At 34.6% G+C, this 12,754-nt stretch overlaps 1 protein-coding gene across 5 annotated transcripts in view; it reads right to left on the reverse strand.

The window, feature by feature from the left end:
- LOC129061551 (uncharacterized) overlaps positions 1-12,754 on the reverse strand; it is a 92,799-nt gene that overhangs the window by 60,368 nt on the left and 19,677 nt on the right. For all 5 annotated transcript variants that reach the window (XM_054562274.1, XM_054562247.1, XM_054562239.1 and 2 more), the window contains exons 7-11: positions 11,173-11,216; positions 10,133-10,210; positions 8,071-8,267; positions 3,233-3,297; positions 1,624-1,730 (exon numbers count right to left, since the gene is read on the reverse strand). In XM_054562274.1, coding sequence (XP_054418249.1) covers positions 1,624-1,730; positions 3,233-3,297; positions 8,071-8,267; positions 10,133-10,210; positions 11,173-11,216 — 491 coding nt within the window. The remainder of the gene's footprint in view (positions 1-1,623; positions 1,731-3,232; positions 3,298-8,070; positions 8,268-10,132; positions 10,211-11,172; positions 11,217-12,754) is intronic.

Consider the following 12,754-nt stretch of genomic DNA (forward strand, 5'->3'; position numbering starts at 1 on the left):
ACAGCAAAGCACATGACTATCTTTATTGTGCATGATACCATTTATCATGCCATTTAAATCATACTTTACTATCAATACCATGTTCCTTTATTTTTCTTCTCATGTTCCTCCTCCTTTTTCTTATTTCTCACCTATTCCAATATTTTTGACTTTCTTCAATTGTTTTATTTCAGTGCGCAATATAACACTTAGTTGTTCTTTGATTTGAATCTATTCTGTACTATCTTTCAAGTGAGCAGTTCGTAACATTTGTTTATTTACACAACTATGATTTTGACTTGAGATATTGTTTTATGTTGTTTTAATGTTTGCTTTGTTTTCTAACTTTTGGAATAGTCTTTCATTCATTCAGCAATATTTACTGAATAAGGTGTGTCCGATATTGTGACATGTAACTATGTTTCCATTGCTTTTAATTTATTTTATTTTGTGTCTAAGAAGGTACTTATCTTTAAAATTTTTCTGTTTAAACATCACTTAGTAAAACCTTCCTTGGCTGCTAAACATAAATTATGTCCCCCTATTATTCTTTTTTATAACACCTTTTAATATTTATTCGAAGTACTTTCAATTCTTTGAGGGTTTTTAGTTTAATGTCTATCCATATACTAATCTCCATCAGGATGGGCACTTGTCTGCTCACAACTGTATACTCAGGGCCCAGAAATGATTGGCCCTGTAGTAAGTGATTCAAATATTAGTCGAAAGAGAATTAATTAATTAATTAATAATGTAGATCAAATTAAAAATTCAAATTGCAGTTGCCTTTAATTTAAAAACACTTGGATTCTATATCAAGTAATGGGATGATGGGCTATTTTCATTCATTTCCCTGTTTATACATTTTTTGCTCTTTATTAAAATGTTTTATGATCACCATTGCTGATAAACAATGAAATAATGTGATATGAGTTCCCTCCTATTAAAAAAGAAATTAGCATTAATTTGCCTTTTTATATCTCTCACCAATCCTTCCTCATTTTTATTAATGGGGGTTTCAATCTTTAATCCAGACTCTTGTGATAAACTCAGTAGCATGCTTTCAATACATGACATAGTAGGGACCATTACTGCTGTGGATTAGGATATCAATTATTTGATTTAAGTATCAGAAGTTTTATAAATGTTGTTAAATTGAGTTACAGAAATATTATGGAATTTCTTTATATGGATTTTTTTAAAAAGGAAAGAGAACTTTCTGGGACAAACTAACTGATTTCCAGACACCAAACACTTGTAGGTACCACATGACCTGTGAAAGGGGCAGTTACTTCTCATTCTATTGCCTGTATACATTGTGTTAATATTCTAAACATACTCTTTGGGTTAAAACAAAAAGTATAGGCTTTCTAGCAGAATTGGCACCCATAACATTTCTCTAATGCTTACCTGTTTCTAGGTATGTGTGCACACTAAACTGCAAAGGTGTTGGTGCGGGGGGAGATTTGTCTCAGTGCCTGCCACTTAACACATGATATGCTAATGAATACACACTTGTACATATGTTTCAGGGAAATATTAAGTGATCATAATAATGATTCTTGTTAAGTACCTTGGTCACTAACATGCTTTCAATTTAATTAGACCGGAAAGCCCATCTTTTTGTTTCATTCACGTACAAACCTTTTCAAAATACTTTCAGCTGTTCTCCTTCCCTTTTCAGTTGCTTTTGGTCCTCCCATGGGGCAGAGAGCTGTTGCTTTGAAACCATCGTGGTAACACGCACTTACCTGATAACACAAGGTTACACATATAAACAATGGTATCATCTATGCCAGCAGTAATATGTCCTACACTGGACCACGTAACTACTGATCAGAAACTATCACCTATTCCAAATAAATCATAAGTAAAGTTGCCTTAAGTGAAATAATAACTTTCATAGAGGTAAAGTGGAAACTTTAAAAATAAATGGGGGTGAGGGGGATAAGATTATAAAAAAATGATTTCATTGTAGAAAGTTAGAAAAAGACATAAATACTGGTTTAAACCGAGTTGTAGCTTTATTTTTAATGGAGCTATATGGCAAAGAATAAGTCTATCACATATAGTTTCAAGAAAAATTTCTAACTGCAAACATTAGTATAGATCTAATGAGTACTGCTTAAAATTATGGAAGAAACTGAACGCGCTGTGAAGGGATATCCCAATTACCAAGTAACAAAAACAAGATACCAACAACTCAAGAGTAAATTGAGATTTAAATTTCATTATAAGAAATGTGTTCTTTCAAGACTACTTTTGAGTTAACACTGAATTAAATAAACTCTTTTAAACTTTAACTAGCTAAATAACTAAATAATTAATTACAAACATATCTTACCTTTAAGGCTGAATTTAGATAAATATTTTTATGGCTTTCAATTGTACTGCTATTTAAGCTTCCAATGCAGCTTTTTCTTCTACTTGGGATAGAATTTGCAGATACTCTATTGGAAACAGTCTAAATGTCCAACAAGGATGTAATGATTAAGTAAATTATGATATATGCTAATAATGTAATGTATGGAGAACATTTGAAATAATGTTAAAGAGTATTTAAACATGAGGAAATGTTCCTAATGTTAAATTAATATAATCAAAATATCTAAATATGTGTTTATATTTCCATGTGACTGTCATGCTTTTTTTGTTTATGCTGGTTTAAATTGTTACTTGCTAGAATATATGTAGATTATTAATGGAAAATCCATTGAAAAAACTTCATTTTTTTTAAACTGATACTTTGCTTTTAAGAAACAGCATTACTTTGTAACCATCAGAGCCCTTGTTAAAACAACAGGATTAAAAAAAGCACACTTGCCTAAATTTTATTTTCTTTTATGAACATAACACATCTAAAATAGTAACATTATTTTTAATACCATAAAGATATACGTTCTCTGTATTAATACTTCAAAACCTACCCTATGGTTCTTTTCTATGATGCATCATAATTGTGGTCCTTCATACATACACACCTGTAGTTTCATATAAATAATGATTACCTTAAATTTAAGAAATTGCCACAGTATAAATATAAATTCTGGGATTTATATGTACCAATTAATCTTACCAATATCAAGAAACCAAAGATGGTCTGTGGGCTTATCCTCCCCCATGTTTTCTGCTTACTTTCTACAGGAAATTAATACTTTATGCCTAATTAAATACTTTATCTATTGCAGAGGGAAATTACTGTGTTTCTTTCCTAAATTCTAAACAGGTAACAAAATCACACAAGAGAAAAGACCTTATAAAAGGAAGAAGGAAACCATCCTTTTGCTCCTTGAACACGCACTGCTCCACCTTCAACACCTAAACATTAAAGAGAAAAACAGGATCACTTATTTTAATACAAAATCTGCTTATTACTTTTTTTATTAAAAAATTCGTAATCCTCACTAGGACATAGTCATTTATTTTAGAGACAGGAGAAGGGAGGAAGAGAGACAGGGAGAGAAACAGTGTGAGAGAGAAACATGGATTGATTGCCTCCCACACATGCCCTGACCCGGGGGCAGAACCCACAACCTAGGTATGAGCCCGGGCCGTGAATCCGGCTGGCGACCCTTAGCCTATGGGACGATGTTCCAACCAGCTGAGCCACACCAGCCAGGGCTGTTCATTACTTTTACTGCACAGCTGGGTTTTTGTTGTTGTTGTTGTTTTTTAATGAACTCAAAAATTAAAGAATGAAAAATATTAGAAATTCCCCTAAAACAAGAAGTACAACTTATTTTAACTTGCTATCTATTTAAATTACATCACTGACAAAATCACAACAAGCCTTTTAAGCTTCTGAACACATCCTTGTGAAATGAAAAGGTCTTTATCAGGCTCACCAATGAAACTGTCGTTACTTAGTGAAGTGTCAGAAAAGTTGGGCTAATGACAGCTTAATACAGTTCACATTCTTATCTTACAAATGCAGTTGTGTGTCATTTTACACATTTATGTCCATTAAGTATAATCTCTCTGAACTAAATAACATCTAAAACACTATTCAGGATGAATAAATTATGGTATGAGAACAAAGCGTGTGTTAATAAAAATTGGTTCTAAGCACGAAGATGCAACTTACCATGCGGATAAATAATATGCATGCCTGCATTATTTGGTAAATGTGATAGATGTATCTCCTTTTTTATAGACAATAGGCAATTTCAAGAGAAGCAAAAATCTTAGTTACTATCTTCATATCATTGAAGGTAGTTCTGAGGGTTTTTAACCTAACTTATGTAACAACATTGTACAATAGAAATAATAAATAAATAGAAAACTCTTTAAATTCTCAAAACAAACATTATAAAGATATTATAGTTTTATCACACTTCTATCTTTAGTATCTATTTGATTAAACAAACATTTTATTTCTTTGAGCACAAAACTGTTGAGGGAGCAAGGACTTGAAAATATGGGAGAGCTAGATTTAATTCCCAGGTCAGCTGTGTGTTCTTAGGCAAGTTACTCAGCCTCTTTGTCTCACTTTCCTCTTCTGTGAAATGAGCATAAAACCTCCTTCGGAAGAGAGCTGTAAAGATCACATAAATACTAGAAGGAACCTATCTCACACCATGGCAGTGGCAATATAATAGTTGGTGCTCAATTAATTTTCCTCTTCTCTTTTCGAGTGACTGTTCAGAAACCATGTGCATTTTGAACTGAATTCCTAGCTGCAAACTGTTCAAAGTGAGAAACAGTATAGCTGATTCATATTCTACAACCTGAAACGAATCTTTAAAGGACTCTAGTATCTAAATCATTTGAAACAATATTATTTAAATAGATTCAATAAAGTTCTCTTAGAATTTCTTACATTTTACGACCCCGTGAGTTTTGTCTTGAAATGCATTTACAAGTATTGATTTAAAATCAAGAAGCCAAACAAAAATATAGCTGTACCTCTTAATTTAGGCATATAATATAACTAAACAGGCTGTAGTACCATAAAGTCAGCAAAGTAAACACTGGAAAGAGATAGTTGGCCATGTCGTTCCTGTTAAACATGTCAAAGTACGGCATCTAAAAATATTTGAACAATCTGCCTAATTTCCATCTGTTATATTTCTCAGAGGATAACTAAAAGTTCATGTGAAAGTTCATGGTAAGTTCAAATATGTCATATCAGGGCATTTACAGGGTAAAAGTTCACTGGGAGTTTATTATTATTTTTTAAAGACTGAAGTGGAAAAAGAATAAATATACTAATTGAAGTTATTTTAAATTGCATTAAGACCACTGCACTTTTAAGCATCATAAATACAAATTATAAATTTTAAAAGGCCATGTGCAACACATAATGGCAACAGTGACGACGATAAGGAAGATGCCTAAGATAGAACCTTTGGGACTGTTCTTAAAGAAGAAGCAGTAGATCAATTTTGAGTGTTCTTGATATTATTTAAAGAACAAGTTGCCACATTTTGCGTGGTATTGAACATTTTGTTTAAACTACATATTTAGAATCAGTAATATAAAGGCAGAGAAAAAAATAAAAGGACATAAGATATAATAAATGAATATAGGCACATCTCATTTTATTATGCATCCCTTGACTATGCATCAGAAATATTGTTTTTTCCCAATTTGAAGATTTGTGGCAACCCTGAGCCCACCAAGACTATTGGTGTCTTTTTTCCAACAGCATTTGCTCACTTCCTTTCTTTTCTGTCACATTTTGGTAATTCTTGTGATATTTCCAAGTCTTCCATTATTATTCTATTTGATATGATGACCTGGGATAAGTGATCTTGGAGTTACTATTATAGTTGTTTGGGGGAGCCACAAACCATTCTCATTGCCCCACTGACTAACCACTTCCATCTCTCTCCCTCTTCTGGGGCTTCCCTGTTCCCTGAGACACAAAAACATTGAAATTAGGCCAGTTGATAGCCCTACAGAGTCCTCTAAGTGTTCAAGTGAAAAGAAGAGTCACAAGTCTCTCCTTTTAAATCAGGCTGAGTGAGGAAGGCAGGTCAAAAGCTGAAATAAGCGGAAAGCTAGGCCTTTGGGGATGAACAGCTGAATTGTTAGTACAAAGAAAAAGCTTTGGAAGGAAATTAAAAGAGTTCCTCCAGTGAACACTTGAGTGATGAGAGAGTGGAACTGCCCTTTTTTTTTTTTTTTTTCCACTAATACAGAGAAAGTTTTAGTGGTTTGGATAGAAGATCAAACTAGCCATAGCATTTCCCTTAAGCCAAAGCCTAACTCAGAGCAAGGCCCTGACTCCCTTCAATTCTGTGAAGGCTGAGAGATGTGGGAAAGCTGCAAGAGAAAAGTGTGAAGCTAGCAGAGGTTGGTTCATGAGGTTTAAAGACAGAAGCCACCTCCATAACTTAAAGAAGCAAGGTGAAACAGCAATTTCTGATGTAGAAGCCATAGCAAGTTATCCAGAGAATCTAAGCTAACAAAAGTGGCTACAGATTTTCAATGTAGAGAAACAGCCTTCTGTTGAAAGAAGATGCCATCTGTGACTTTTGTAGCTCGAAAAGAGAAGTCAGTGCTTGGCTTCATAGCTTCAAAGGACAGGCTGACTCTCTTGTGAGAAGCTAATGCAGCTGGCAACTTTAAGTTGAAGCCAATCATCATTTACCATGCTGAAAATCCTATGGCCCTTAAGAGTTAGGCTAAATCTCTGTGTGTGCTTTATAAGTGAAAAATCAAAGCCTGGATGGCAGTGCATCTGATTCCAACATGGTTTATTGAATATTTTCAGCTCACTGTTGAGACTGACTCTTAGGAAAAAAGATTCTTTTCAAAATATGACCGCTCATAGACAATGCACCCGGTCACCCAGGAGCTCTGAGGGAATGTACAATGAGGTTAATGATGTACTTCTGCTTGCTAATACAATATCCATCCTGCAGCCCATTGATCAAGAAGTTATGTAAGCATACATTTTATACGCATTGGAAAACCAAAAAAAAAAAAAAAAAAGTGTAACTTGCTTTATTTCTATACTTGTTTTATTGTGGTGGTCTGGAAGCAAACCCCCAATATTTCTGAGGTATGCCTGAATCATCTTACTACTAAATAAATAAAGATGACTTTTTAGTTTACAATTGCTAAGGATGCTATTTAAGGTACACCAATTGTAAGCTACTTATGGCAAATGTAGGAAGCCAAGACAAATATGTTACATTTAGACAAAATTACTAAATCCCTGAAAAAATTCTAAATCAAACAACTATTAGTCAATATTGCTTGAATTGCTGAAGTAAAGAATTTAGATTTTTCTTTTGGGTAAAACCTATTTTTTGAAAAATTTAGAAAAATAACAGTGAACATATATGCAAAATTTAGGACACAATTTCTGGTTTCACAGATTAAAACATTTTCTCCCTATAAAGTACTGGTATTTATTTCGAGTTCAGTAAAGGATTCTAAATGGATTGAGTAGAGGTGCTTGCCACTGTTTCTCACTTCCTCTTGTCTGCAGCTTCACAATATCAGTTTAAGTGTGTAACTTGCTTCTTAAGTTGAAAAACACACTTGTTTCTCTCCATCATATCTATATTCTCTTTATGATGTATTGTCAATTGGTTTTAATTGGATATAACATTTATTTGTTCATTCACTCAGTAAATGTTTATCTTGTATTTATTATTTGCAATACTAGAGATTATAAAGGACACAGAAATTAAACAGAAAAAAAGTCCTATTTTCAAGAAGTCTACAATGTAGTAGAAGACATATGAAACAAAAACAATATATAAATAAGTAAATACGATAAGCTTGAAGTCATTCAGTGCTATGTGAAAGATACAGGTAAAATGATTTGGAAGTTCATAGAAAGCTAATCTTGGAGTTAATTATTAGCTGAATACTTAATTAAGATACTATTTTTCTTTTTTTTATCAAATTGTTAAACAAGTGTTACAAGAAAACTTAAAAAAAAATCTCCCACTTCATTCCAACTACCTTCTAATATATGTCATTGATCACATCATAGAACTGCCATGTTATCTCCACATTTGGCATAGAAAAGATGATATTGGATTTGAAAAAAATACAATTTTACATTAAAAACTCCTAGAGAGAGAGGGAGAGAATGTACTATTTAAAAGCAAAATCATATTAGTTACTGACCTGGAATTTCAGTAATAGAGACTTGAGAAAAGTCACAAGTCACATCAGGTAAGAGGAACCGCTGCGGATCGCCAATTTCATACAGTAGCTGCTCAGCCACTGTACCAAAGGAGACCAGTCCCCCCGTGCCAGGTGGCTTAGAGAGGATGAACTGCCCATCAGGAAAACATTCCAGGACGGGGAATCCTATATTGTGCCTGGGTGAAAAACAGGGACCACCAGGATTCAGAACAGCCAGGAAGAAAACCAAAGGAAAAGGTATTACATTATACCAAACAATATTTCTGATGAGTAACAATAATCCAAAGCTGTGTATTTTACATATTATATTACCTTTTAAAGTCATATGATAGTATTTACATGTGGTAAGTACTGAATATGGATGTTTTCTGGGAGCTGAAGAGAAAGAAATCATAGTGAGAGGAATGGATGAATATTTAATATAGAAATTCAGACACTGTTTTTCAGAAGGTTTGGAAACGGTCTCTAGCTCCTCTTGATGTGAAAGTGATGAAAACCCCAGCAGAATGAAGCATGATATTCAAGAATAAGGCGGCAGGGGTATGAGGCTGCAGGAGCTGAGATGTCTAAAGAGGCCTACACATCATCAGATTCCTGCCCCATGAGATTCCTCTGGTCCCCAGTGAGCCTCAGAGTGGGCATGGCTTACTCCATTGGTGATCCGCTGGCCACCCCCGCCCTGCAGTGATTGTGGGAGGGAGAGGGGTGGGTGGAGAGGGGTGGATGGAGGTGGAAGAGAGTATAGAGAAGATAAATGGTAATGGAAAAAAAATACAATAAAATAATTTTAAAAAAAAGAACAAAGGCCTGAGGACATATTTCTCATTGGTGATATAAGCCTCACGATGTCATGGCTTTCCTATAGTCTGGTGCCACATGACAGCCTACGAAGAGGAGAAGGAAGAGTTCGAAGAGTGAGAAGCACCTGCCTGGCTGTCGACAAAGCTGAGAGAAAGTGTGAGCAGCAAGACTGGAAAGAAATTGCCACTGTCGAGATTGACAGGGATCTGCAATGTCATCTCTAGGTTCCTAATTTACACTAGAGGCAAAGGCCTATGTGCTGTAAGCTTCTTATTAATAAGCTGGCTCATGTAGGAGCTGCTTAGAGTGGATTTCAAGAGACTTCTAACAACACCCTGGATGGAATAGGGTGGTAGAAAAAGGGATTTACCTTTTTCTATCCTGAAATATCCTGAAATTTCAAGGTTCTTGTGTATTCAGTGGATTTAGTACTATAAGAAAGAGATTTTGTTTCTATTTTACGTACTGTATTGGTTTCCTAGGTCTCCCATACAAAGTACCAACAACTGGATGGCTTAAAGCGACAGAAATTTATTATCTTAGTTCTGGAGACTAGAAGTTCAAAATCAAGGTGCCAATAAGCAGGGTGATGCTCTCTCCACGGCTCTAGTCAACAATCCTGCCTCTTTCTTTTCTAGCTTCTGGTGTTCCTTGGTTTGTAGATGCATCACTCAGTTCTGTCTTCACGGGGTCTGTCTTCACATTGTTTTCCCTCTGTGTGTGTCTTTGGCTAGGTCCAAAGTTCTACTTTTTATAAGAACAGAAGTCCTGTTGGATTAGGGCCCATCCTAATGATCTCATTTTCACTTAATTACTGCTGTTAAGATTCTATTTCCTCAGGAAGTCGCATTCTAAGGTACTGGGGGGTAGAGCTACAACATATCTTTGGGGGAACACAATTCAACCCAAAACAAGTACAAAGCTCAGCTTAATAATAAACTAGAGACCAAATAATAAGAATATAAATATACCATATATTATTTTAGGGAAGTGTGATTTTTAACATGCCAAAAAGAATTCTCCTGAAACTTAGCTCTGGATCCTAACAAGAGGATGATAGCTAGGATATAAAGGTTGCCTGTATTTTACAATACAGATAAAAAGCAATATACAGTGCAAAAAAAAAAACGTAAGTTTTAGATTAGCAATAATTACAGTTTAATAAACAGAAAATAAAACTTCTAAATGCAGATGCTATATGCCATGCTATGACACACGCAGACACAACACAGCTTCCTACCAGTCTGGCACCAAATGCCAGTCCGTGAATATCCCACCAGTGCTCTGAGCGCCACATTCAATGAGGTGGCCTGCAAGGCTGCAAAGCAAACAAAGAAAGAAAAAAAGCATGAATATGGTGAGCAAAATTTTCAATACCTGAGCAAATATAAAATACTATTACACATGAAACTTTATTTTCGAAGGTATTGCCATAACAGTAGGAAAAAACTTGGTGACTTTACATGGGTGCCATTTTGTTTTGGTTTGTTTTAATAAAGTAAGCTAATGCTGCTTGGAATAGCAGAAAATACTATGGTCTGAGAATCACAGGAACCTAGGCCAAGAGACTGACTATGATCAACATGGGGCTAATGCATTACTGGTAAAATTGTAAGAATTAACTGAGATACAAATATGTGAAAGCACGATTAAAGATGCAAATTGCTTCAAAATATGAGTTATTACCAGGCTTAAAGTGTGACAATAAATTATCATTCTATTCTAGAATAAGAAAGAAAATGTATAAAATATTGCCACTAAAACATATCAATAAATTGATTATTAAAACTCCCTCTTCAAAAATCTGGAAGATCTGAAACTTTTTACAGAGTTGACAATGAGGGATCCTGAAACACTATGGGTTCTGGTTGTCTGGCCTGTGTGAACCCAAGCTCCACCCCTTCACTCACTATGTGACTTTGGGCAAATTACATAGCCCTGCTGTGTATCAGTTCCCTCAGCTCTCAAAAGGGGATAACAACATCGGCCTAAAAGTAAATTGTGAGAAAAAAAATTATTTTGTGAAGTGCCTATCACAGAGTAGGCATTCAATAAACACGGGTTACTTAGTTTCATAAAATTTCTTCAATCTTTGTAGAAGATGTCTTTCTTTAGCTTTAGAACTCTGCAGTATGAAAGAAGTACAATTATATTCAGTTTAAAATGTATTTAAGATGACCTACCAGATATATATATTTTAATTTCGGAAAAGCTTAAGTAAATTTTACTGTAATGTCGTTAAATGGGTAGAATTATTACTAATATTATTATTAAACTTACCTGCCAGCTGCTAATAAATCATAGTCATTGCTCTTCCAACCAAACTATGAGGAAAAAAACCAAAAAAGTAATTATTTTATTTACAGTTCATTTAGATATAGAATCTTTACAGAGTGAGTATTCAAAATAATTAATTCCCTACTTGATCTACAATACAATTTAAAATAAGTGCATAGACTCAAATACAAAATTATATGGAGAAAGTAACAAAAATGGCTCATAAAAACTTGGAATAGAATTTTGCTGGACAAGATGAAATAACCTGGGCCAAATTTAATTATGACTTGAAACAACAAAGAAGCCAGTAAAATACGTGAAACAACAGCTTTTAAGACATTGGACATCAGGCAACAGAAACAATGTAAAACAAGTGAGAGGAGCCTGTGATTGAGGTGCCAGGCCAAGTGCTTGGAGAGGGAATCCAAATGGAACCTGGTAGATTCCCTGAGTGAAGGAGCTGAGAGTCCACAGTGGCCAACAAGAGTTGAGTTTGCAGGAGAGATTACCACATAGAGAGAACTGTGCAAAGAGAGGACTCCAGAGATCTTACCAGAGCCCCTTGTAAGTATTCAGCTCAAAATTTGCCAGCACATGGGTGTAAAGAAGCTACCCTAGTCTGGGAATAGTGCCCATTGGCAAAAGCCAGACTAGAAGATCTCATAATGCATAGTAAAGTGGGTAGAGTGCTCAGAAAAGCCTTGCTGCAATAGCGGGAAATAATTAGTCCTAGAATATATGCTGCTCAGGTCCTGTTAAACAAATCTTAAAAGCGAGATCAAACGATTATGAAATAAATAATCACATTCCCAGATAAAGCTCAAAAATATTTATAGGAATATGAAAATATTTAGCAACCAACAAAGTAAAATTCACAATGTATGACATCCAATCCAAAATTACCAGGCATACAAAAAAGCAGGAAAATATGACCCACATTGAGAGGAAAATCTATTCATTGAAACAGATCTATATCCTACACAGACAGTAAAATTAGCAATTAAAATGCAGTTAGACATTACCATAACTGTATTTTATGTGTTGTAAAAAAAAAAAACAAAACAGATCCCAAACCAAAGCACAAGGAAAGATCCAAATTTGAACTTCTAAAGATAAAAACTACAAGTCGGAGATGAAAACAAACAAACACTGATTGTGATAATGGCAAATTAGACATTGCAGGAAAAAAAGGTTATTCAGCATGAAGGGATAGCAATAGAAATTATTCAAAAGTTTCATGGAGACAAAAAGGGATATCGGAAAAAAAAGAGAGAGAGAGAGAGAGCATCAGTGAGCTCTTGGAAAACTTTAAGTGACATAATATATGTGTAATTGGACTCCCAGAGGAGGGAGAGGGACATAAAAACTTGAAATAAAGGCTAAAGTATTTTTAAATTGGGTGAAGCTGTAAGTGCACAGGTGCATGATCACAACCACCAAACTGCTCAAAAACAGTGAGAGAGAACATCTTAAAAGCAGACAACAAAAGAAAGACATGTTACAGATAGAGATACGAAGATAAATATGGCAGCAATTTCTCATCAGAAGCAACGCTGAGAAGGAAGTAGAGCAACAACTTTAAAAT

This window comes from Pteronotus mesoamericanus, unplaced genomic scaffold, assembly GCF_021234165.1.
Source record: "Pteronotus mesoamericanus isolate MK-2021 breed Mesoamerican mustached bat unplaced genomic scaffold, CSHL_Meso_final contig_163, whole genome shotgun sequence".
Classification (NCBI taxonomy): domain Eukaryota; kingdom Metazoa; phylum Chordata; class Mammalia; order Chiroptera; family Mormoopidae; genus Pteronotus; species Pteronotus mesoamericanus.